At 33.5% G+C, this 26267-nt stretch overlaps 1 protein-coding gene across 4 annotated transcripts in view; it reads left to right on the top strand.

The window, feature by feature from the left end:
* Positions 1 to 26267, top strand: part of CCDC91 (coiled-coil domain containing 91) — a 289909-nt gene that overhangs the window by 228853 nt on the left and 34789 nt on the right. For all 4 annotated transcript variants that reach the window (XM_054591295.1, XM_054591292.1, XM_054591294.1 and 1 more), the window contains one exon: positions 7845 to 7958. In XM_054591295.1, the coding sequence (XP_054447270.1) occupies positions 7845 to 7958 (114 nt within the window). The remainder of the gene's footprint in view (positions 1 to 7844; positions 7959 to 26267) is intronic.

Here is a 26267-nt window from a genome sequence, read left to right as displayed (position 1 = left end):
TAATACCAAATGGAAATATTCCAAATATCCGTTAGTAGTAGAATGGATGAATAAATTGTGGTGTATTCATATAAGGAACACTGCACCAAAATAAAGAAGACAAACTAATGATATACTCTGCAATATGAATGTATCTCAAAAATATGTAGAATAAAAGCCAGCCACAGAAGCATAAATGCTGTGATTTAATTTTTATTACCTTTGAGTACAGACAAAAATAATCTATGATCAATGATGGCATAAATCACAATAGTGTTTATTTATGATGGAGAAAAACATCAGAGATGTCTCTGAGGCATAGAAATGTTTTTTTCCTTCACTTGGTAGTGGGTAAGTGGATAAACACACATGCGTGCACGCGTCTGTGTGTATGGCCATACACTTAAGGTTTGTGTATTTCACTGTGTATATTTTTTTAAAAGCTTAAGGAAAACTACTGGAGTCATTATTAAAATATTTTTTTTAATTGTGAGAAGCATCTAAATTATTACTTCAGAGAAAATCATAGCCTTCTTAGAATATTAATACTTATATTAGAAAGTAAAAAGACTGGGAAATAAAGGCTAACACTTCCAATTTATTAAGGAAGTTAGAAAAGAAAGAATAGAATAAGCCAAAGGAAGTACAAAAGAATAATAAAGGGGATGAAAGATAATCATGACATAGATTGGAAATTTTCAAAATACTGTACTTCATTTTTTAAAAGACATAAAATTCACATTCTTTGAAAAGATCAATGAAGAAAGAGGAATGTTAGCAATATACATTATCAGAGGAATGAATAAAGGGACCTAATGTAGATGCTGTGCAAATTTAAAGTTACATAAGCAGTGTTAATAATAGTACCAATCAATTGCAAAGCTTAGATGAAATAAAAAATTTCCCAGAAAAATATAAACCCCAAAACTGAAGCAAGAAGAATTAGAAATGCTAAATAATGATATAACTATAGAATACACTATCCGCAGTTTAAAATATTCATACTTATATGCCTCGATAAAAATAAATGTAGATTCTCCCTTCTTCATAACTTAACTCTCCTTGAGTGTTGGCTTGACCTAGTTGTTCCTTTCAAATTAATGGACTATGGAAAGGGAAAATATGTTAACTTTACACTAGAAAATCCATATCCAAATCTTTTCCAAAATCCATAACCCACTCTAAGTAAAGAAAAAAGAGACAAATCTAAATTTCTTCAAATACCTGAAAAGTACTCTCATAAGTATCAATGTCACAATAAGGAAAAACCAAAAGACTGTCATATTAGAGGAAAGTAATGAGATACCACGTCTGAGTACAATGTTTTACCTTAGATTAATCCTGGAACAGAAAAAAGAAAATTAGGGGAATTTTGTGAAATACAAACAAAATATGTGGCCTATTTAATATTATTATGTGATGTTATATACTAGGGGGAGCTATATCGAAGATATATAAAATTGTTTCAAAGTAAAAGTTTGCTACATTTTTTCCTAACACATATCTAGTTAAAAAGAACAAATAGAATACTCATTTTTATCAACTCCCTTCTAAAACCCCGTTGAAATAATAAACTTCTGAAAGAGAACCCTAAGCTAGATCTAGAGACAACGGAGAATACCAATATACCTTGTAGAAACTCCAAAAGCTTCCTAGTTCATGGCACTGGATACCTCTGGAAGCGGTAATGAAGATGAAGCCTCAAACGGAAAGTTTAGAAGTCTGTTTAATAAGCGATTGGGTCCCCCCTCATTCTTTCCAATCCCGGCAGAAAACCGAGGTTCTCTGCAAGAGATACAGCAATAAGTTGCAGGGCCTCTGGACCAGGGATCCCTTAGTGCAGTTGAAGGTACAATGAAATGGGATTGAGAGGAGGGCAAGGTGAAAAGTTTTATGCTGCTTATTGAGAACCTGAGCTGTGTTTCCCATCGCAGCACTCAGTGTCAGCATCGCAGAGTGCTGACAACCAGACAGGAAATGGGAAGATTCTTGTCTGAGAAATCTAGACAGCTCAAGAGAAAAGACTTAAATATATTGGTATCAAAAATTGCCCCAAGGAAACAACTCGGCCAGATTACGCTGCTATTAAGATCACAGTCTGTAAACCACAGCCGCAAGCCCAGAGACGTTACTCAGCACTTTTGTGCTCCGCTCTTTAAACATGAGCAAATGGTCAAGTATGAAGAGTCAAGTTCTCATGAAAAGAAGAGAACAAAACAGATGCTGTGGGGACATGAAGAGTTTTAAAAAGCCACCGTTAACTTCCTCAGAAGGAAGAGAAGGTTTTTACATCTATGAAACATTAAAAGTTTAAAATAAGTCAGAGAATTCAAAACAAAAACATGTTATGAAGTTATATAAGTCTTCCAGAGAAATGTATGTAAAAATACAAAGAAATGAAAACAGGAGTGAAAAGATCAGAAAATTAGGCAATTAGCTCAGGAGGTTCCTTCATTGAACCATAGGATTCTGAAAAATAAAAAACAAAATAGAGTGCAGGAAATAATAATAATAATAATAATAATAATGATGTTGTTATTAAAGGAAAAAACTCCTGGAATTGAAGGACATGAGTTTCTACATTGTAAGGTAATGAATTTCTACATAGGTCTATAACTAGGTTTGTCAGGAATATTTTGAGAAATGACTAAATGCATAAAAGTTCTCATACAGGAAAACAATTTTGCAAATGGTGAGGATTATGGATGGAACCAAACTCAACAACTTTAAAACTGAGGAAATTTCCAAGCTTGAAATCCACACTTAGTGCGACTATAAACTAAGAGTGAGGATAGAATAAAGACATTATATTCAGACAAAGGCACAATTAAAACTTTACTTCCCATGTAGCTTTTCTCAGGAGTCTCCTGAGGTGAGGTGCTCTATCAGAACAAAAAGGAAGAATCTCGTGGTGTTTAGAAAGTTGGAGATACTATTCAAGAGAGATACCATGGATCCCCAGAAATAAGTCTGAGGGAGATCCCAAAATAGACAGTTAGGTAACAGAGCTAGAGAATAACCAATCCAGTTTGGAGACATGTCTCCAAGAAGATAAACATAATAGAATTTCTGATATATTTGAAAATAATGACTAAATATTTACACAATTAAAATTGGGAGATCAGTTCATAATACATATTTGCTCTAGCCAATACAAAGTTGCTTTAGTAACACTGTGCCATTTCCATGCCCAAGTCTTAAAAGAGACCTTACATTTTTTCACTCTTTTGCAAGTCTGTCCAGCAACTATGTGAAAAGTCCTGAGCTAGTCTGCTGGAGGATGGGAGACCACGGGAAGGAGAAACAGGCTCTTCTGTCTGATTCCGCTCTAGCAATAATAGCCAAGACGGCCCCAGCAGTTGACTACAGATACCTGGGAGAGCTCAGCCAAGACCAGGAGAACTGTCCAGCTGAGCCCAGCCCAGATTGCCAGCGTAGAATCGTGACCTAGATCTGGGATTGGCAAGCTTTTTCTCTAAAGTGCCAGATAATAAATATTTTGGGTTGAGTGGGCCAAGAGGCTTAATGAGAATATTATGTAGGCACTTATGTAATGAAAAAAACACCATTTTTTGCAGGTTTTTTATTTATGAAACTAAAAAAAGCAGTAATAACAATATAGATCTCGTGAGAATAGAATTTGGGGGGGTGAATTTTGCTTTTTCGTGGGTTAAATAAAGTTAGGTATCCCTATCATCAAAATTGCTCACAAATACTCGTTTATTAATGCCAATATGAATGAGATTCAACATTCATATCATCTTTTAAAATGTCTTTCACACAGATAGGTACTGGCAGGTTTTGATATTAGTCAATGAGTGTGTGATTTTAATTGAGTATATTCATCACTTGACAAACATTTTTACAATTAGAGTCTATTAATAGTTCCCATTTAGCATGTAATTACAGTGCAGACTAATTACTTGCAATTAAAAGTTAGGGGAAAGTGTCTCAGGTGCACAGTAAATGGATTTTGAAATATGGAAATTTCATTTGTACTTGCATCAGTATCTGAAAAGCACTGGTGGAACTGTAGTTTGAACTCATAAATTTGTGCAGGAATGGAAGTCTCTCTTCTCTTTAACTGTTGATGCACAGGAAGTTTATAAAGCACTTTGGTTATGATTCGAGCACTCATCTTCTAAAGTGTATTTTCACAACCACATGAAACTTTTTAAATAACACATAACTAAATAATTGAATAAGCTGTCTATAGAAACAAAAAATAATTAGAGCACACAGTTACCCCAGAAAATTTTTGATGCAATAGATTAGCCCCCACAACCACAGTTGAGTTGATTACTGAGATTTATTCTGCATTTTGACTGTGTTTACAATCCTAAATTATATTGTGCTGATAAAGAACAAGCAACCAAAGACTATTTATTAATTAAAGATATATGATGATTAAAATGTATGGTAGATTTAATGGATACTAATGCATAACTATACCTTATGTGATAAAGAGAAAATTAAAAGCCTTGTACAGTTATTTCATATGAGCTTTTAGCCCTCAGTGACATTCATTGTGACCTATTTTATTGTAACAGTATAGAAACTGTTGCCAGCCTTTCACTTTTTCAAAAATTAGTATGTAGAACTCTTTCTTCCATACATAAAAACTAGTTATATAGTTATTTGGATATGATGTCTTGCATATAAAAAATATTTAGTGTATGGTGAGAAACATAACCGAATATTTTAACAAACCATAAACATGTATGCAAATGGCTGTTTTTCCCTCCAAACTATTTACCATAGAGCAGCAGTGTTTCTCAGCTGGAGGCAATCTAGTGAGGAGACATCAAGTGTGCTGTTTATCACAAGACACCCCACCCCCGCCCCCAGCAAAGAATAATCAATAGTCTAAGGTGGAGGAACCTTTCCTTAGAGAATATATCATGTTTCAATGGCGTGACCATTACTAAAATATTCTAGAATACAGTCTTCTAGAATTGCCTATTTGAACATACTATTGTGTCAAATCGTCATTTCTTCTTAGATATATTTTCTTTTGGGCTAATTTTCATCACTCATTGGGACAGTTTAGTTCATTCATGGAATTCAATAGAACATTCAGGCCGATATTCATGGCATTGCATAAATGCATACAAAATTATTTACTCATCTCCAATTAATTCAGAATTTGGTTTGGTTAGAAAATGGAAGGCTTTAAACTTTCCTTTTGTATCACATTTAAAGGAATTTGTTTATTGACAAGTACTTTTTAAGGATGGATTTCAGAACCTTGACTATCGCCTAACACCTGTTTGAGAGAAGGGAATCAAGGGAACCTTTCTTTGTCAGCCCAAATATTACAAGATTCTCAAAAATGTGGACTGAGCATGTAATATAAACTCTCAGCCCCCGCGAAAAATGTATATAGAAGAACATATTGGTAAACTCTTCATGTTTTTTCTCTGGATATATTCTGTTTATTAAAGTGAGCTTTTGCTTTCAAACAGGTCTGGTCAAATTAACCAACATGACCCTTGCTAGGTAGAAATTCTGATTGACATTTAATACAAGATAGATTTATCTTTTACATTCAAATAATCCAGGTCTACAATGCTTATCTGCAGTTCTAAATTCTAAAAGCTCTGAAAACTGATCTTTGTAATTCAGACATTGGCAAAACCTAACCTGACCTGAACAGATGTGAAGCTGTCATACTTTTAATTTATCCTCGTATTTCAATATTTGTACTCTTCATTGCAGAACTATTTATGTGATTTATTTCAAGGGGGTTATTACTATATGCAATATTTTTGCCTTGTAAAAATCTGAAAATTTTCAAACTCCAAAGTATTAAGTATGAAACCAATCAACAGGAATTTTAATTGTAGATGTTTTTATTTTAAATATTATTACTCTTTTTTCTTTTAAAAATTACTATACTTTTTCAATATTTTTTCAAATAACTGTGGAAGCAACTGAGTATTTTATCATTTTATCAATGGTATTAAAGCTTATTGAACATAACATAGTAACAATTTTCAGTCACCATTATAGGGATTTCAGATTGGTGACTTAGTTTTATAGAGGTAATCCAAAAATTAAGAATATACCGATTTTAATGTGGGAGGAGTACATGATCAAGCAAATGATAAGAGATAATATGTATATTGCTAATATTGCTATAAAGAATGTGTATCACATAACAATCTTTAAAATGCAGAATGAAATTAGATGACATTCTTCCTAAAAAAAAAACTGTTAAGATTAAATATAATCAAGAATGTAAGAATACAGCCATTTTCATGAGAAAAGCTTTGGGTAAAATGTGAAAAGCTATAAGAGAGTTCAAAATTATATCCTTTAGCAAAAATGATTCTGTTACTTGAATTGATTCTAAGGAAATATATAGCATGTATCACAAAGATACATATATGACTACTCATCATGGCTTTATTCTTTTAAAAACAAACAAAATACCCATGGAAAAAGATTGGTAAAACAAGTTATTTTATTTATATCCTTATAATGGAATATAAATGATAAAAGAATATATAATGGCTTAAAATATTCAAAATATATTTCAACTGAAAAATGCCACAGTTAGAAAATAGTATATACACCTTGAACCCCATCCTACTTTACCCGTGTTGGGTATATGTGTATTATTTTGTGTTCATATTTTTCTGTACTTTCAAATTTTTTATAGTATGTTTATTCAGAATAGGAAATTGTTAGTATTTCCTATTTTCTGGGCCATTTTTACATATATAAAACTAACCATGACCAGGTGGCAAGGTTGGTTGGAATGTCATCCCATACACCAAAAAGCTGTGGGTTCAATTAATGGTCAGGGCATATACCTAGGCTGTAGGTTTGATCTCCAGGTGGGGCATGTACAGGAGGCAACCAGCCGATGCCATGTTTTTCTCTCAGTCTCTCTCCCCTCCCCTTCCCCTCCCACTCCACCTTTCTCTCCCTCTTCCTCTCTCTAAAGTCAATAAAATCATATCCTTGGGTGAGGATTTTTTAAAAATTAAATTAATTAAGGAAAACTAAATAAAACTACAAGGTTAAGAGTCCTCAAGAACAACAAAACAAATACTCATGAGAAATTTCAAGGCATTTTGTAATTGAATGTTTGTCCAAAAAAAAGATGCTACCTATATATAAATAGAAGTTAAAGAAGTTTGCTTTGTGGAATTCATCCAATCATGAAATGCTATTTTAGCAGCAAATATTACTACCTTTTGAGGTGTTGTGTTTTTTTTTTTTAATTTTAGCCCGCTTTCTCCTTTTCTGAAATTCTGAAATCTGTTAGGTACCTGATTATTATTTCAGTAAAATGGGGAGTACCATTTTTCTCCTTAGATTTCTCATTTCAAATATTAGCACAGAGGGTGGAATTTTTACCTCTTATTCATGGTGTCCAGCTCTCAACATCTTAACCTGGCAGGAGGACCAAACGAGCTGTAAATCTTACCACCCAGACCACACTTGATTATTGTATGATGGGAAAATTAAACGTGAATAAAACAGCTAGAGCATTAGGGTGTTCTTGGAAGAATAAACACAAGTTGGAAGTCTTATGTGGATAGTGCAAAGTACAGGAAGGCAATCAATCATGTAAACATCAAATGAAAGGTTGGTAAGGAAGCCATTGGAGTCTGTCAGGCGCACCCTGCAATAAATGGCTTATTCCATTTCTTTTCCCTTTCATTCAGTTTAGAAAAGTGCATTCCGTGGAATCTAACAGATCTCAAAATATTTTGTAACTTCTTATTCCCATTTAAAGACACGTTTTGAACAGAATGGGCTCAAACCGTTGAGGGTTTTTAGTTAATATAAAATGGACACAAATTTTGTCATAGCATGTACTTCATGACTTTTTTTCCTCCTCCCACAAACAGGAAACTGTTAAGGCAGCAATAGCAGAGGAGCAAAAGCAAAGTGAAAAAGCTGTGGAAGAGGCTGTGAAAAGAGCAAGAGATGAATTGATAGAGTATGTGAAAGAACAGAAAAGGGTAAGTGCTTCCTGAAGGGTTTTAATTTGTGCTTCCATAAACAGAAGCACTAGCTTCCATACAATAATGTTAAATTTTAAAATATCTAAAATGTCCTTTGTCTTGTAGCTTAGGAATATCTATCTAAGGTTATTTTCCGATACAAATATATATTCTAATAGTTTGATCTATAGACATAAATCCCATCTGTCAATAAAAAAGCAACACTGAATAATTTCTTGCCACTCTCATAGAAATGACCTGTACTACTTTCAATTTAAGTTTACACTCATGAAGAAAGGAGACAGATCATTTTTGGGATAACATGGGTTTGTAACAGTACATAACATTTAGGTCTAAAAAATTATAACTCAACACATGTATATACTGCAACGTGCTCACCACCTTAAGTCTAATTTCCATCTGTCACCATACAATTGACACCTGTTCCCATTTCGCCCTCCCTCCACCCCACCTTCCCTTTAGTAACCACCAATCCGATGTCTGCCTCTATGAGTTTGTTTTTGTTTTGTTTTGCTTTTTTCATTCCACCTAAGTGAAATCATATGGTATTTGTCTTTCTTTATCTGATTTATTTTATTATGCTGATTATTAATTAGCATAATACCATCAATGTCCATCCACGTTGATGCAAATGGCAAGATTTCATCTTTATTATGGCTCAGTAATATTCCATTATAAATACAGTTGACCTTTGAACAGTGCAGGGATCACTAACATTCTGCACAGTCAAAAATGTGTGTATAACTTGTGACTCCCCAAAAACTTAGCTATTAATAGCCTACTGTTGACTGGAAGCCTTACCGATTACATAAAGTCTGTCAACACACATTTTGTATATGTATTGTATCATATACTGTATTCCTTCAGAAAAGAATAAGCCAGAGAAAAGAAAATGTTATTAATGAAATAATAAGGAAGAGAGAATTCATTACTGGAAAAAATGTGTATAAGTGGACATGCACAGTTCAAACCTGTGTTAGTCTCAGCAGTCAACTATGCATATCACATCTTTATCCATTAATTCATCAGTGGATACTTAGGTTGTTTCTATATATTGGCTATTATAAATAATGCTGCAATGAACATAATACATCTTTTTGAATTAATGTTTTTGTATTCTCTAGAAGTACAATAACTGGACTGTATGGTAGTTCTCAGCCGTATCAGAAATCTTCATAGTGTTTTCCATAGTGGCTGTAATAATTTACATTCCCACCAACATTGTATGAGGGTTTCCTTTTTTTACATATTCTCCAACACTTACTATTTTCTGTCTTCTTTATTATTATTAAATTCATTGAGGTGACATTGGTTAATAGGGTTATATAGGTTTCAAGCGTACATTTCATAATGCGTGATCTGTACATTGCATAGTGTGCACAGCACCCGAAGTCCAATCATCTTCCATCACCGCATGTTTGGCCTGTTCACTCTTTACTACCCGCCCTCCCCCATGTCTCTCTGGTAACCACCATACTGTTGTCTGTGTCTGTGAGTTTCAGTTTTACATCCCACATGTGAGTGAAATCCTATGGTTCTTAGCTTTTTATGACTAACTTATTTCACTCAGCATAATATTCTCAAGGTCCACCCATGTTGTCACAAATGGCAGTTTTGTTTTTTATGGAGAGCCATTCTTACAGGTGTGAGGGGGTATCTAATTGTGGTGTTTGTTTGCATTTACCTAATTAGTGATGCTGATCATCTTGTCACGTGCCTGTTAGCCATCTGTATGTCTTCTTCAGGAAAATGTCTATTCAGATCTTATACACATTTGTTAATTGGAGTTTGTGGGGTTTTGTTGTTGTTGTTGAGTTCTTTGTATAGGTTGTATATTAACCACTTTTCGGGTATATAATTTTCAAATGTCTTTTCCCATTCAGTAGGTTGCCTTTTCATTTTGTTGATGCTTTCCTTTGCTGTGCAGAAGCTTCTTAGTTCGATATAGTCCCATTTGTTTATCTTTGTTTATGTTTCCCTTGCTTTTGGAGTAAAATCTACAAATAACATCACTAAGACTAATGTCAAGGAGCTTACCACCTGTGTTTTCTTCTATATATTTTATGGCTTTCGATCTCACATTCAAGTCTTTAATCTATTTTGATTATTTATGATGTAAGGTAGTGGTTTAGTTTCATTCTTTAGCATGTGGCCATTTAGATTTCCCAAAACCAGTCTTTGATAACACTTTTCTTTCTCCATTGTATGTTATTGGCTCCTTTGTCACAAATTAGTTGTTCATATTTGCGTGGGTCTATTTCTGGGGTCTCATTACTCTTCCACTGATCTATATGTTTGTTCTTCTACCCATACCACACTGTTTTGCTCATTACAGCTTTGTGGTATGGTTTGAAATCAGAGCGTATCATACTTCCAGTTTTGTTATTTTTTCTCTCAGGACTGCTTTGACTATTCAGGGTCTTTTGTGGTTCCATACAAATTTTCATATTTTCTGTTTTATTTCTATGGAATACACCATTGACATTTTAATAGGAATTGTATTCAATCTGTAGATTGCTTTAGGTAACATGGACATTTTAACAGTGCTAATTCTTTCAGTCCATGAGCACAAGATATCTTTCCATTTCTCTGTATCTCCTTCAATTTCTTTCAACAATGTCTTGTTGCATTCTGTAATTGCTCTGTTGATTATGCTAATATTTTGTTGAGAATTTTTCCACTTATAGAGGTGGGCAAAAGTAGGCTTATAGTTAAGAGGAACAAAATAGTTTACTTTTGTATTATTATTTATTATTGCATTATTTAGTTGTTACAACTATAAACCGACTTTTGCCCACCCTGTAGGCTCATCAGAAATACTGTCATGTAATTTTTCTTGTGTTTTGTCTTTCTCTGGTTTGGATACCAATGTAATGTTGGTGACATACAATAAATTAGGAAGCATTCCCTTCTCTTCAATTTTTTGGAAGAGTTGAGGAGGACTAGCATTAAATCTTCTTTGGTTCCTTGGTCAAATTCACCAATGAAAGAGTCTGGTCCTGGACTTTTGTTTTCTTGGAGATTTTAATCTCCTTACCCGCAATTATTTTAGTCATATTTTCTATTTCTTTATGATTCAGTCTAAGATGGTGGTATGATTCTAAGAATTCATCCATTTTCTCTAACTTTTCCAATTTGTTGTCTTATTGCTATTGATAGAAGTCAACTGTAGTATCTGTTGTAATTACTCTTTTGTTTCTGATTTTTATTTATTTGAGCCTTCTCTTTTTTTTTCCCTTAGTGAGTTTAGCTAAAGGTTTGTCATTTTGTTTATCTTTTTCCTAAAAAAAAAAAAGCAGCTCAGTTATATTGACTTTTTTCCCTGCCATCTCTTTAGTCTCTATTGTATTTCTTTCCTTTGATTTCTTCCTTGAGCCAATAGTTTTTCAGTAGCATATTGTTTAATCTCCATCTATTTGTAATTTTTCACTCTTCTTTTTCTGGGTAATTTCTATTTTTATACCATTGTCATGGAAAATATACTTGACATGATTTCAATCTTCTTAAATTTATTGAGACTTGTTTTATTTTAACATATGGCCTATCCTTGAGAATATTCTACGTGCATTTGAGAAAACTGTATTCTGGAGCTTTTGGATAGAATGTCCTTTATGTATCTATTAAATTCATTTGGTTTAATTTGTTATTTAAGGCTAAGGTTTCCTTTTATTCTTTGTCTAAATGATGTAAGTGGTGTTAAAGTCCCCTCTTATTATTGTGTTGCTATCAATTTCTCCCTTCAGGTCTCTTAATAGTTGCTTTATATATTTTGGTGCTTCTGTGTTGGGTGCACTTGTATTAATAAATACAGGGTCTGGCACAAATAACACCCCTTTTTATTACAAAATCTTTTATTACTAAATCATAAGCATGAAATTCTATAGCATAACAATATCACGCTCAAGCACACCATTTGACATTTTAGGTAAAATGTCCAAATTAAGACTGTAAGTTATGACACCCATATTATTACCCTACCAACCACACTCAGGTAGGCGTTACTTCTGCTGGACCCTTGTATATGTCTTCCTGATGCAATCTCCGTTATCATTACACAGTGACCATCTTGACTTTTGTTACCATTTTGGCTTGAAATCTATTTTGTCTTTGATAAATATGGCTATACCCACTTTCTTTTGGCTAACATGAGCTTGGAGGATCATCTTTCACCCATTCACTTTAAGCCTATGTTTGTCTCTAAAGCTGAGATGGACCTCTTGAAGGCAACAAGTAGTTGGGCATTGTTTTATAATCCATCCAACCACACTTTATTCCATTTTGTAGTTAGTTCTAGTCATTTACATTTAAGGTAATTATTGATATAAGAAGACTTACTACTGCCATTTTATCTTTTATTTTCTGATTGATCTGTTATCTCCATTGTTTCATTTTCCTTATACTTTTGTCTGCCATTTTAGTTTAGTGGTTTTCTCTGATGTTTTTCCTCAGTTTCCTCTCTTTTGTTATGTGGTATGTCTCTGCTCTAGATGGTTTCTGTATGTGTGTGTGATTAGAATGAGGTTTGTATAAAAATATGTCATAGATAAAATAGTTCTTTTCTGCAAATAACATCTTATCTTCATTTGCTTATACAGATTTTGTCCTCCTACTCCTCCTTTTTTACATTTCAGTTTTCACAAATTCTTCTTTTTTTTTTGTGAGATTATCACTGAATTGAAGTAGCTGTGGTTATTTTTAATGCTTTTTCCCCCCTTTAACCTTTATGCTGTAATTCAGTGTTTAACACCGTATTCTCAGATAGTTTTGCAATTTTCTGATTCTGTTTATTTGTCATCTTACTCAACTTTGTGTGCTTACACCTTTTTGTTTCAGGCCAAAGAGCTCCTTTCAACCCGAGGCAAGGCTAGTGATTGTGCACTCCCACAGCTTTTGTACGTTTAGGACAGCCTTTATTTCCCCTTCATATCTGAAAAATAATTTTGCGGGATACAGTATTCTTAGCTGTTGGTTTCTAGCATTCAGTGTTTTGTGTATGTCATTGTGCTCTCTCCTGGCATGTAGAGTTTCTGCTGAGAAATTTGCTGATAGCCTAATGGAGGTTCCTTTGTAGGCCACTGCCTTTTTTCCCCCGGATTCCTTTAAATTGCTTTATCATTAACTATGACAGTTTTAATATATTTTGTCTTGAGAAAGTCTGTTTGCATTGAGATGGTGCTTTGTGGACTCGTACATCCAGTTTCTTTCCCAGGTTGGGGAAGTCCCCAATTTTTATTTTTTAAATAATATGCCTGCTCCCTTCTCCCTCTCTTCTCCTTCTGGGATATCCACTATCCATATGTTACCTTTTCTAATGGAATTGTATAGGTCTTATAGAGCTTCTTCACTTAAAAAGAAAGATTTTATTTATATATTTTTAGAGAGAGGGGAGGGAGAAAGACGAGAGAGAAACACCAATTGGTTGCCTCTTTTAAGTATTCTGACCTGGAACCGAACCCACAAGCTTGTGCCCTCATCAGAAATCAAATCAGCAAACTGTCACTTTGTGGTACAATGTCCAACCAACTGAGCCAAACCAGTCAGGGCACTTCTACATTGTTTTAAAGCCTTAGTTCTCTCTTCTCTTCCACCTGAATAATTTTCAGATTTCTGTCTTCAGAAACTTAAGTCAATTTGCTTTTCCATATGGTCTGCTTAATTCCCAATACTTTCTAATGCTTTCTTCAATTCATTTATTGAGATCTTCAGTTGCACAAGTTCTTTTTGGTTCTTTTTTAAAATTCCAAACTCTACTTTAAAGTACTCCTGTTCATTAATTTTATTTCTGAGTTCTCTGAACTATCATTGAGGGCTTTTTTTTTCTTTTGTTGCTCATTGAGTTTCTTCATGACAGCACTTGGTAGGTGTCTAACCTTCTGAAAAGAAAATTCTGAACCAAAAATAGTCAATTTACTTTTCAGGAAGTGACGCATTCTTAGAAAACTCCTCTTTTTATATATAACCCCAAAGAGTTTATTTGGGATCAAGATGTACCCTTTTTATCATTTTTTGTAATAATTTATGGCCAGTCTTTATTTGAGCTTTACATTTGAACAAAAGATTATATAACAGGGCATATCCATTCATTAGTATGATTTTTATTAATACTTCTTTGATCAAAATTAAAGAATTTTCTTAATTATTTTTAAATCATATTATTTTCCCATCAAAAGGAATAATGAATAAAATTCATAAGAAATGTTTTAAATGAGAGCAAGAAATGCCATGTTAGGATTTATCTGGTTCCTGTATGAGGAAAATTTACCCCTTGAAGGAAACTGACAATAAACTCTGCCATTTAATCTCTGTGTTCTTGCAAATTAAATTAAAGGAGTAATATTCATTTGTGTTAGGTAAACCAGTTATCACATATAGAAATGGTTATTAAATAACTAACAAAATCATGACATTAGATTCTATTTGTACCTAAGTTTCACTAATCTATGCTTGTTTTTTTTATATGTTAAAGAAATAAATCTAACATCTCCCTTACAAAATTGTTATGAGTTTACATGTATTGAATAATAAAATCAAACAGCTTGAGTCAGGATATGTTAAATATGTGCTATGATTATTATTATTTTTCCACATTATTTTTAAAGACTCAGAACTCCTAGTAGCTTTATTTTTGCTAATTTAACATGTGCTTTTCAGAATGATGTTTGGCATTCTGTGTCCTCTGAAGTTTACAGTATGAGCCTCGAAGTTTATTCTACTCTATTTTATGGATCGACAGATTAAAACTGATTTAACCAGTATTTTAGAAGAAAGTATTATTTCCACTTTGGGATTTGGATTTTATTTAATAATACATATTATGGAATACTTTTAATATTTAATGTTTCTATCTCTCTGAACATAAAAAGGAAAGTGGATAAAATATCTGATAAAAGCACCAAATAAATTACTAGACTTCTTTCATATATGTTTTTAAATTAAGATCTATATACTCTTCTTTCCCCCCAAAATACTGATTTTTGTGTTTCAAGTTATTTTTACGAATATCTTTGGGACTGGAAGTTTTTCACACAAAATAAGACATCTCAAGGCTTATAAAATAATACTTAGAAGAAACAAATGTTTTTTAGCAAATTCAAAATCTCCTTGAGCCTTTCCAAAATACTAAACTAGGGCAACTCATCTATGCTTCTTCCTTTGTAAGATGAATTTCTATTTGCATCAGAGAAGAACACTTTTCCAGAACAAAAATTTTCCTTTCTCCTCTCCAGCTTTTTTTAACTAGAGAGTCAACTTGAGATTTTCAACGTTAGACACCCCAAAAGCCCTACGGACTGTAGTTCCAACTGGGCTTACATTCCAGTTTGTGAAGTAATCTTCTGCTCTTGAAGTTTACAAAAATCTTTGAAGAAAAAAGTCTAATGTAGGGTTAGTTCCTGTCTTTATATGTCTTTTGTCCTTAACATTCTTTCCTTGGGCATCATCTTACCCTTAAACAAGTTTACTAAAAGACTGAAATAAAGACTTTTTTTCCCCTGCAGTTTTCCTTCAGCCTATTTACTTTTAAAAGACAGAGAAACACAGAATGAAAAAAAAAAATGCTTAATTTTTCAAATAAATTACATCTTACCCTTCCTTATAAAATGTAATGGGATCACAGATATCATAGAAGATAACATACCTTTTTCTGTTTATCAACAATTAACAACTTTTTAATCAGTTATCCAATTCTTTTGAATATTAGAATTATACTTAGAATTAGGATTATATTAGAATTGGAATTATAATGAAAAAATGTTTTACTTGTAAATTTCATTCTTCAGTGTTTTCTAGCAAATCAACAGAGATGTCTCCAGTCTTTACAAATACTTCCTATTCATCTGGTCTAAACAAACATCTTAGGCCAAGTAGATACCTGTACATAAACTAATTACCTGAATTATAATTTACACTCAATGTGCATCATAAGTTCTTATTAAGTTGAATACAAACACTTATACTATTATTCTGAATCATAATAATAACCAAAAATTAGCATTTAATCAAAATATAAAAGGAGAAATTATTAAATGATCAATTAGAAAAATAATTCAAATTAATAATAGATCAGTTCCAGTGATTAAAAAAAGGCTTTTCTTATAAATATTCTAAATTACAGTTTTTAAAAAACTCTTCTATAAAATCTATCTTGTTAATAAGCCCAGGAAAAATATTATACTGAATTCACAAATTTAGTATGGAATTAGAAAGCTAACTTTTGCAGCTTTAGCTTTCATAAGTTTCCCATATCATTTAATAGAAATTGGATAATTCTTTAATGGATTTAGAATTCACCAGTATAATTTATACAATATGTTGAGAAGAGAAGGTAAACAGGAAAATCTAAAAGTATTTTAAAATATATTTAATTTCTCTGAGAATCATCAAGGTACTTGCAAGTGTAGTCATTTTGGTTTCCAACTCTCTTGAATATTATAAATTCTAGATAAGGAAGAAGTTGTAAACTACAGCCCATGTGTTTCTGGCTTGCTGTTTATATTTGTAAATAAAGTTTGATTGGGACACACAGACACATCCATTTACTTATATATACATTGCTCTTTGGTTGGTTTCATGCTGTGACAGCAGAGTTGAGTGGTTGAGAGAGACTATCAGGCCACATAACCTAAATTATTTACTATATAGCCCTTTGTAGAAAAAAGTTTGTCAACCCCTGTTCTAAGTCATTGAAATCATCTTGTGGTGAAGCTCTTCCTGTCAGCCTTTTAAAATATTTATTTCTTTTATTATGCCAAATTACAAATAAACTAGTGAAATTCATTAAGTGCTATTCTGGAAAAGATTTCTCTCTTGATACTAATTGCCAGATAAGACATAATAAATTAGATCCGGTCATTAGTGCCATAAACTTTATTTTAGCTTGAAGAAGATTGGAGGGGGAAAAAAAGAAATGATATGGGTTAAGACCACATCCCTTGACACTCCCTAGGGAGGAAGTGTCTGTGGTTTATAATGACCTATGGCCCTTGGATTAGAGTGAGGTGTTCTAACCCATCCCACAAGTTAAGACTGTTATACATGAGCTTCCTATGAGGGGGAAAGTGTGAATAAACATTCAGCAAGCAACAACTACTCACAGCCAAGCAGTGATTCCTAAAAAATAAAATCTCATCCAAATGTAATAAAAGATTATTTTTTTTTCCTCTTAAGAAACTGAGTGATGGCCTGTGTTTTCTAAATCACCTCCAGGAAAATAATCTTCACTTTAGAGGATCCTTTTAATTTAGATCTTTAGAGAGGAATAAGATGTAATTATCTTTACTTCAAATGTTTTGTGGTCAAGACATTATTAGAATTTCTTAATTATAAAAGAATACATTTAATCTAGTTTTGCTGCAATATTTGTATTTACATCTCAAACTATTTATTAAAAGGCACTATTTAGCCAAAATGAACTCTTTAGTGTCTGATCAGTTCTGTAGTTACTTGAATTAACCATAAGTTATTTATTTTCTTATGGTGTTTTACTTTTTAATTTACTGATATGGAATGGGGACTAGCTGATATCTCATGTCTCTTAACAATTCTAAAATCTACTGACTGAGTAATGTTTTCCTTGACAACTGATTAATTTTTGAGGGGCTTTAATTCTTGATATGAATCAGTTTCATTATAGTAGTTATTTTATACAGTATTAGTACATTTATATAAAAACATAACACTTTTCTTACATGCCCCAGCCTTCTACCTGAATCTTACCCTAATTAATTAGCCTTGCTTTTTTATCCTGAGGCATGGTGTGTAGCTGCCTATGCAAGAAACATCTCAGTAGCAATTCAGCATCTGCCCTTGTAAGTCATGATTTGGATTTCATATTAGAAAATGATTTTATATAATCAAATCTTATTATAATGAATATTATACCCTAATATTCAGTTTTCTGTGCTTTCAGTTGTACCTCATTTTTTAATGCCAAAGGGAATTTAACCTACTCCACACAACCTATATTTTAATTCAAACCATCAAAAATTCACCATACAAATTTGTAAAGTTTCACCCATTTTAAGTGGCACAATAACAAATAAATGGAAACATAATTTGGATTTTGAAATAGCCACTACAAATCATTTTACCAAATGATATTTCACTAGGTCATAAATTTGTCCTCCTCTCTAAATTTGAAGAGTAGAAAATTTGATTGAGAAGGGAGGCGGTAAAACCAATGAGGTGAATAGACTTTAAAAGGTTTGTAGTTTTCAAAAGTTAATACAGGCAATCTAAAAGATTACTTACTATTTTTCTCTCTTATACTTTTCTTTGAAATCTTATTTTTATACAGTATACTTTAAAATCAAATTTATTGCTATCATCCACTTTAATTTTAACAATCTTCTTATTTTGCTGAACTCACTTACATGAAGAATAACTTCAAAAGAATTTACTGACATGAACAGTCATGGATTTCAGTGAGGCAAATCTGTTGATCATTTCCTTTTCAAAAGTCGAGTAATTGAGGATATTATAGACATAGCTTAATGCTGAGATTAAATACCATTATTTCTGCCTCAGAAAATACAGCATAAATTCCAACTTAAAATTTATGCATGTGCAGATAAAAGGTAGTTGGGTGGAGCAATTAATGTATTTTTTTCCAGTTGATTTTTGGGATAGCATTTTTGATAAAACTAAAAATTTATAAATCAAAATATGGTTGCCCTCGCTGGCATCGCCCAGTAGATTGAGCACCGGCCTGTGAACCAAAGGGCCGCCAGTTCAATTCCCAGTCAGGGTACCTGCCTGGGTTGCAGGCCAGGTCCCCCAGTGGGGGTGCGTGAGAGGCAACCACACACCGATGTTTCTCTTACTCTCTTTCTCCCTCCATCCCCCCTATGTCTAAAAATAAATAAATAAAATCTAAAAAAAAAAAGGTATGGTAAATATAAGTGCTTATGTTGTGGTCATTTTATATCTAAAAGTGTTTATCTCTGTTTTTGTGTAATAATTTGAAATGTTCATCTAAATAATTAACAGTCACTTCTTGAATTATAACATTGGCAATTAGCTTTACTCTTTGGTGATAAGCTTTAACTTTTTCTTAAATATTAAGATGACTCTTCTCCATTGCATACTATACTAAAGTGCTTAAAATGTAGGTAGTGATAAGAATTGATTCAAATCAAAGAGAAATCTACAAAGTCTAAGTGTCAACTTTCAGTCACAAGGCATAGCAGTTAGAAATTAACGTACCTGATGGATATATTATCATTGAAGGGCTTTGGTTAGATATAGCTCATTGAAATGGGCCAAATGAAGTGAAATTTTTACTCAGGATGGCTAAATATCTCATAATATAAATGGTAAGCATCTGGTCAAGAGGAAAATCAGAGGAAAGACCTAGAGGAGGAAGTACTTACTAAAGGCCCAAAAATTGAAATGAGGATGGCAGCAATGGTGACGAAAGCTATTAATTTATAGATTTATGATCCAGGCATTGTCTAAGGATAATATGTGCATGTGCGTGTGTGTTCATTACTCAGAGTGTTATTAGCCACCAAGTTATAAGGCTAGAAAGTGACAGTCTGGCTCTGGAGCCTGGGTTGGAGGCATACCACCTCTGTGGGCAAGATGCAGCCATAAAGAATAGGGACAAATGTTTATGGATAGCTCAGAAATGAAAGTTTCAGGTTAAAAGCCAAGAAAAATGAGAGGTAACAGAGACCCATGTTTATGTTTTGTAGCTATGTTGCACTATGTAGTATCTACCAGATCAAAGCATATATGGAGGACTAGGAGCACCACGTCTTTAAAAAGCCTCAAGTTTTCACTGGCCAGGCTCCTTAGTTGGTTGTAGTGTCATCTCATACACCAAAAAGTTACAGGTTTGAATCCTGGTCAGAGCACATAGCTAGACTGTAGGTTCAATCTCCAGTTGGGACTGGTTCAGGGGCAGCTGATCGATGTTTCTTTCACATCAATGTTTCTCTCTCTCTCCCCACCCCGCTTCCTCTCTCTCTAAAATCAATAAACATATACTTGGGTGAAAATTAAAAATAATAATAAAAAAAAAAATAAATAAAAATCTTAAAGTCTTACTTTGGAAGGAAAATATTAGACTATATTACCTTAAGTGAATATGTAAGAAAAAATAATGGCTTGTAGCCATACTGGACATCATAACACATGTCATTGTGTGAATGAAAATCAGAAGCTTTATGCAGACAATAATTGATTACAGAATTCCAGAAGATCAGTTAAGATTATGGTGACCAGGTTGGTGATTTGTTTTTGTTTTAGTCAAATGGAAACTAAAACATGGGCTAAGCTATATAGTAAAAGCGGATGGACAGAAGTCTATGAGAAACCAAAGGATTCTCTTATAGAAATAAGCAAAATGTATTCATAAAGATTTTTGTAAAGAAGTCTATCTCTAGATTATTGATATACCTTTTAGTTGCAATTCCAGAATGTCTTACTTGATTCATGAAGCTCAGATTTTTGGGGGCAGTGGATATGGAAATTTTTTTAATGTTGATTTACTCGTCAACCAACTTTAGAAGTTAAAAAACATATATGGTTTATTGATGAATTGTTTATCATGGGCCCACAATTGCCTTCATTGTTATGCTCCAGCCATAGCTATTAAACTTTTTAAAAAGAAATGAACAATGAAGTGGTATTTCAAATTGTCAGCGTGTTGATCCATCTATAAGTCTAGAAAGCGTGCATCAGTGTATGCCCTTCCATGTTCCATCCTAGGCTAGGTACTGAGAAGTTTCAATATAAATGTTTTTCCAATCTATAAAGAAATAATGAGCATCTTTAATGTTTGAGCACTGTGCTCAGAACATGAGGATAAATGAGATCACCAAGGAGAGCTTACACCCTAGTATCTACAATAACTATATATATACACATATGTATATATGTATGTATGTGTGTGTATATTTGTTTAGCAACTAAAATTTATAAATAATTTTACATAAACTATTTAACTGTTACAATAACCTGCATGGTTACTATTCTGATTTGACAAACCAGAAAATCAAAGGTGATAGAAATATTGACTTTTCCAAGGTTACATGGAATAAATAACATAGGTGAGACTTGAGTTTTCCTGTTCTTTACTCTGGTCTTTCCTCTGTGTCACACCAACTGCTCTTATACACTTCATGTATGCTAGCAATTTCATTGTACTATTTATGAGGAAGCCAATATCTGAAGATGATTATCAAAGACCACAGTAGCTACAACGAGTGAAGAGGTACAACCCTAACACCCAACAGTGAAGAGAACTGGACAGGAGGTACTCAGAGATACAGAAAAGAACTCAACACAAAAACAGGAGCCCACATGCTACCACTATCTTCTACTCCTATAGTGCTTTAACTACAGAACTGTGCTGAATTTTTTGTTCCATATTTAGGAAAAGACGTTGATATTTTCATGGAAATCAAGATTTTCAAAGTGAACGATTGAGGATATGTCCTAGGAGTTTGAAAGATCTGAGTTTGTTCAACTAAAGAAAAAGTTGCTGTGCAAATTCAGCAATATAGAAACACAGAAAGCACCTTAATATGACCTTAAAGTTAAAGGAATACCTACACATGTTTGATTTAAGTGGAGTCTATAAGTTGTTTAAAGTGAAATGTTTTATATCACAAAAAAATACAAAACAATTATTGAGTGCCAAGTTTGTCCAAGATACTACAGTGGCTGCATTATATATACTACTTCAAGTAATTTTCAAAATAACCCCCAAAATTATCTGCTTTTTATATATATGGAAAACTGAGACTCAGAGATTACTATCTCTGCCCAATAATTGCCCAAGATCAGTAAAAGAGTCAAGGTTTTAGCTTAGTTCTGTCTCACTGTAAACCATATAGGGAGATTTCTCAGCAGCTCTTTAATTCTGGTTGGATAATTTACACATTATTTTTTTACCTGCTGTTCTAGGATTGTCAGTTTCCCACTAATAAGCTTTTAATATATCTTTCTACTTTGAAGGCTTCATCTAGGTAAATTAGTTAAATTTTACAAGATTTATCTAGGCAAGTTAGACAAATTAGTTCCATCCAGGAAACTAAGGAAGAAAAGTAGAAAAACATGGATTGTGTACACACACACCCTCCCTTGGGAAATTGTTGAAATTATGTATTAAATACAATGTATAAATTGTTTAAAATAGTTTTTTAGTCTTTGTGAACTTTTTAGTATCCTAAGAAAACTGTTATTTTTAGATGTTTTGAATACTATTTCAATCCTGCAGTGTTTTAAGGTTTTGATTTACATTAAACACAGGCCTGGTATTTTCTTAATTATTATGACCATATTAGGTGGTAGTAAAAGGTTGACAGAGTTTTTAAGTTTTTTATAAAATGCACAACATAAATTAGGCTGTGAAGTTAAAACCACCATCCCAAGCTTACATAATAATGGTAAGTGAACGAAAACTACAAAAGCTTTTGTTTTTTGAATTCAGTGGAGCTCCACTGTGCTATGCTATATTATCTGTACCTTTTGTCCAATTAGCCCATTAACTATTAGTTCTCATAAAAGTCCTCCTAGGTATATCTTTGGAATTAATGCACCTTTCTACTGACATATAGGCTAATGCTAAAATCCTTTAAAATTGTACTCTTCCTAGGAATTAAAACAAAGCGAAGTGGGAGGGGGGTGAAGGGTAGAGGGAAATAAAGGGGAGAAAAAATTGGGACAACTGTAATAGCATAATCAATAAAATATACTTAAAAAAAGCAAAAATAATGTGAAAATTATTTAGTCCTTTAAAATACATCCAAATATACAAGTCATTATTGCAAACAAAATTTTTATATAGCACATTAAGAAAACTGAGTCATAATCCCAACATTTTCTGTTGAAAACCACTCATTTTATTGTTTGAAGTTATGTTACCTTGAAGAAGTAATTTTAACAATGTAATTCTACTTTTGTATCAAACTAAACAATATAACCCTAATATTCACTTTAGTCTAATACTTTAGCATCTCTCAATTCATAATACTACCTGCTAGGTAGAAAGAAGAAATTATTGTCATTTGTAAGAAAGATACAATGATTGAACAATAACAGTTCAGGCTTTGCAATAATATCTATAAAAATTTCTTATAAAACATTGGAATAACTTTCTCTTATGTACTTTAAATAATTGGACTATAAAAATTATGTCCATAGGATTGTAGGCTTACTCCATAATAGGTTAATATTCTTTTAAACTATACTGAATATTTATGAATATCTGTTGTTTTCTATTCTTTGACTCACTTTTCAAATATATAGTTAAGAAATGAGTTATTTTCCATATGTGCTTTTTAAATGATACTCTTGAAATGACTATCTCTCATTTCCTTCCATTATTAAAATCTCTTTAAATAGAAATGAGGTGGTATTATTACTACAAGACATTGATGGTTTTTAAATTTAATCTATTTGATTTATTTTGTAGTTGTTTTCCATCATATATGTCTCCTCAGCCATCAGTTCTTTCCTTTGAAAAAATAGAAAAAATAACAATTTGGTTTGTAACTAATAGTGCCTTGGAAACAGCATGAAAAATCATCTTCTAAAAGATGTGGTATTTTTCTTCTCATATGAAAACAGAGTAAACCTCGTTGACATTCTGTTCAACACTGATTCATATGCACCAACATGACCTCTCTGTGCTCCTGCCTCGCTCTGGAAGCTTTGTGCTCTTTAAAGGAAGGCCAATTATTTAATATATGTGAACTCTAGGCTATAACAGAGGAAGATGATACATCATTTATAATCATCAAACGGTTTTTAAATGAAATCCATTAGACTATGGGTGAATCACATGTCTGACTTAGTCTTGACTATATTGTCAGACTATTTTTGTTATTTTTTTAAACAAGGAATACTAAATGGATAATCAAGACAGTGGCTTGACCAGTACTTCTTTTCCTTCTCTGGGATTGATGAACCAGTGTACATCTCTTTTTGTTCTTTCTCTTTTCAAAGATATTTAATATCTTTTATTCATTCCCTAGCAATTTTTCATTCATTGATTTGAGTTTCCATGTTTAAGATGCTGTGATCCTCCGCTTTATACGTAAAGTTCCAACATTCATGTCAGTTTGCTCCAAGAAGTAATTTTTATCATTGCACCCCTTTATCAGAGAATTTCAGATTAATCTCCTGTGAAGATCCTATAAATATTTGACTGATTGCTGGTCTTCAGAACTATAGATTTTTAAAAATTCAGCTGAATCTGACAGCTAAACAGAAAGGGGTGTTGTTAAGTAAGAGGCTGTTTAGATGAGAAAAACAGGCTTTGAAGCTCAGCTTTCAGAAGCAAAGCCCAAACCATGGCATAGAGTAAACCTAATGAGGAAATCGCGTTGCTGCTTACCCAACGCATTACAGAAAACTATGGTTGCTTCCACTTCTCCCCCTAGGTCACTTGCTTATCACTAACTCTATCTCACAACTTGGGCTTCTCCCAAAACCCAAAGTCACTGCCATCACCCTCCCTGGCAAAGAAAGTTCCGCATGAATCTCACTCTTCAAATTTGGGGCAAACCTGATTGGTAGCACTTTGGTCACATGCCTGTCTTCTGGGAAGAGAAGCAACTAAGAAAACACTTGCATTCTGCCTTGCAATGAATAATCCCCTGGTTTGTTAAGAGTTTTCAAAAAGTGCCAAAACAAGAAAACATGACAAACAAAACATCACTTGGCTATTCAACATCAATTTACACCCTTTGTTAATACTTAAGCCTAATCTTCCAAATATACCCTTCTTCCATTCTTAACATAGTAACTGTAACATCAACTAAAATAGTAACAAAACACTTCAACTGTCTTATATAAAACAAAATATGAGTGCAAAGAAATGGCCTAAAGTCTCATGTGGCATCCAACCACCAGGCAAGTACTCCTGAGCGTGTGAGTGATCTGATCAGGCAACATCTGCTGTCAGAACTTCTCAAGTCTCACTCCGTATATGTCACAGTCACTTAATATGGCTTGCTACTGAGCATTCCTGATTTAAAAGTTGGATGAGTCAGCTAAATCAAGGTCATTTTAGACAGATCAGGTCACATTTGTTTTACAGTCAAATATACAAACTCCAAAAGCACTTGGAGAGATAAATGCTGCTTTTCAAAGGGATCAGAGTTTCCTGTTTGATGACTTTTTCCAAAACCATAGAGATCTCTGCTGCAATTCCTCTATCAGAACTTGCACAGACACCAGAGCATCCTGATAAGCCAATGATAGTTCTAACACCCAGTGAATCTGGTGGTCAGTAAGACCAGGTAGATGAACTATAGTCTCGACTAAGTAGGGAGCCTTCTTTTTAACTCTGGGGCTCACTCACACACAGCTAGAGGCGTAAAGGGCACTTCATAAGTAGGTCAAAGTTGGATTGCCAAGGTGATATTACTTTCAGGGAGGTCCCCCAAGTGCTATGCCTCTTTCTTAGCTGCAGGAAGTGCAAGGTGCAGGAAGTTATCGCTAACTTTGGAGAGGCCATCCTGTTATGCTCAAGATTACTGGACCCTCAGAAGCTTCATTGAGGAGTAGCTCTTATGTTTTCATGTGATACATCTCATACCCTACTGCATGAATACTGGACTCACAAATATGTTTTACATACCTTTTCTTTACAAAAGTCTTGAGTTCTTATTCCTGCTTTCCACATCCTGGAGACATATGTCATCAGTGTCATTGTCTTATGTGATGGCAATATAGTAATGGTCCTTATGAAATATACTGCAGTTCAGAGCCAATTAATTTATATAACCCTAGGATGAAGTGGGTTGTTGCTCTACCTCTCATGAAAAACAGCTGTTATAGGCGTTCTCCTTATTGGGGAAAAAGCATTTGCCAGGTTAATGGTCATACACCTGGTGCTAAGAGCTTGCGTAAAGAATGCACATCTGCAACTGCAGCTGCATGTGAAAGAACTGATTAATCCTCTAGCAGTCTACTCTCTTTCTCCAGTGCCACCTGTACTCTGTGTCTTTAGGGCTCTGCTGGCCTGGATATGAGGCAGATTCAGGTTAAATCGAGATATTTTATAATTTTACTCAGTTGGAGCATGTGCATGCCGATCTGTTCCATGTGGACGATCTGATCAAGTAGCCAAAGCCAGTGGTCACTGCAGGTCAAAGAATTCTGATTCCAACTCAGCTCTGCTAGCAATAGCAGTAACCCTTTCCTCCTGCCTCTTGTAGTAAGTGCTGCTGTCTGACATCTGCCACCTCAGCCTCCCGTTATCTATGCTGAAAACAGTGTTACCCATTAGTGCTCCTGGCCTATGGAAGAAAGACTGTATTCTTCACTGAGGCCGGCTTTTCCCTCCCAGGA

This window comes from Pteronotus mesoamericanus, unplaced genomic scaffold (assembly GCF_021234165.1).
Source record: "Pteronotus mesoamericanus isolate MK-2021 breed Mesoamerican mustached bat unplaced genomic scaffold, CSHL_Meso_final scaffold_21, whole genome shotgun sequence".
NCBI lineage: Eukaryota > Metazoa > Chordata > Mammalia > Chiroptera > Mormoopidae > Pteronotus > Pteronotus mesoamericanus.
The sequence above is the reverse complement of the archived record's forward strand: the minus strand, read 5'-3'. Positions and strand labels throughout refer to the sequence as shown.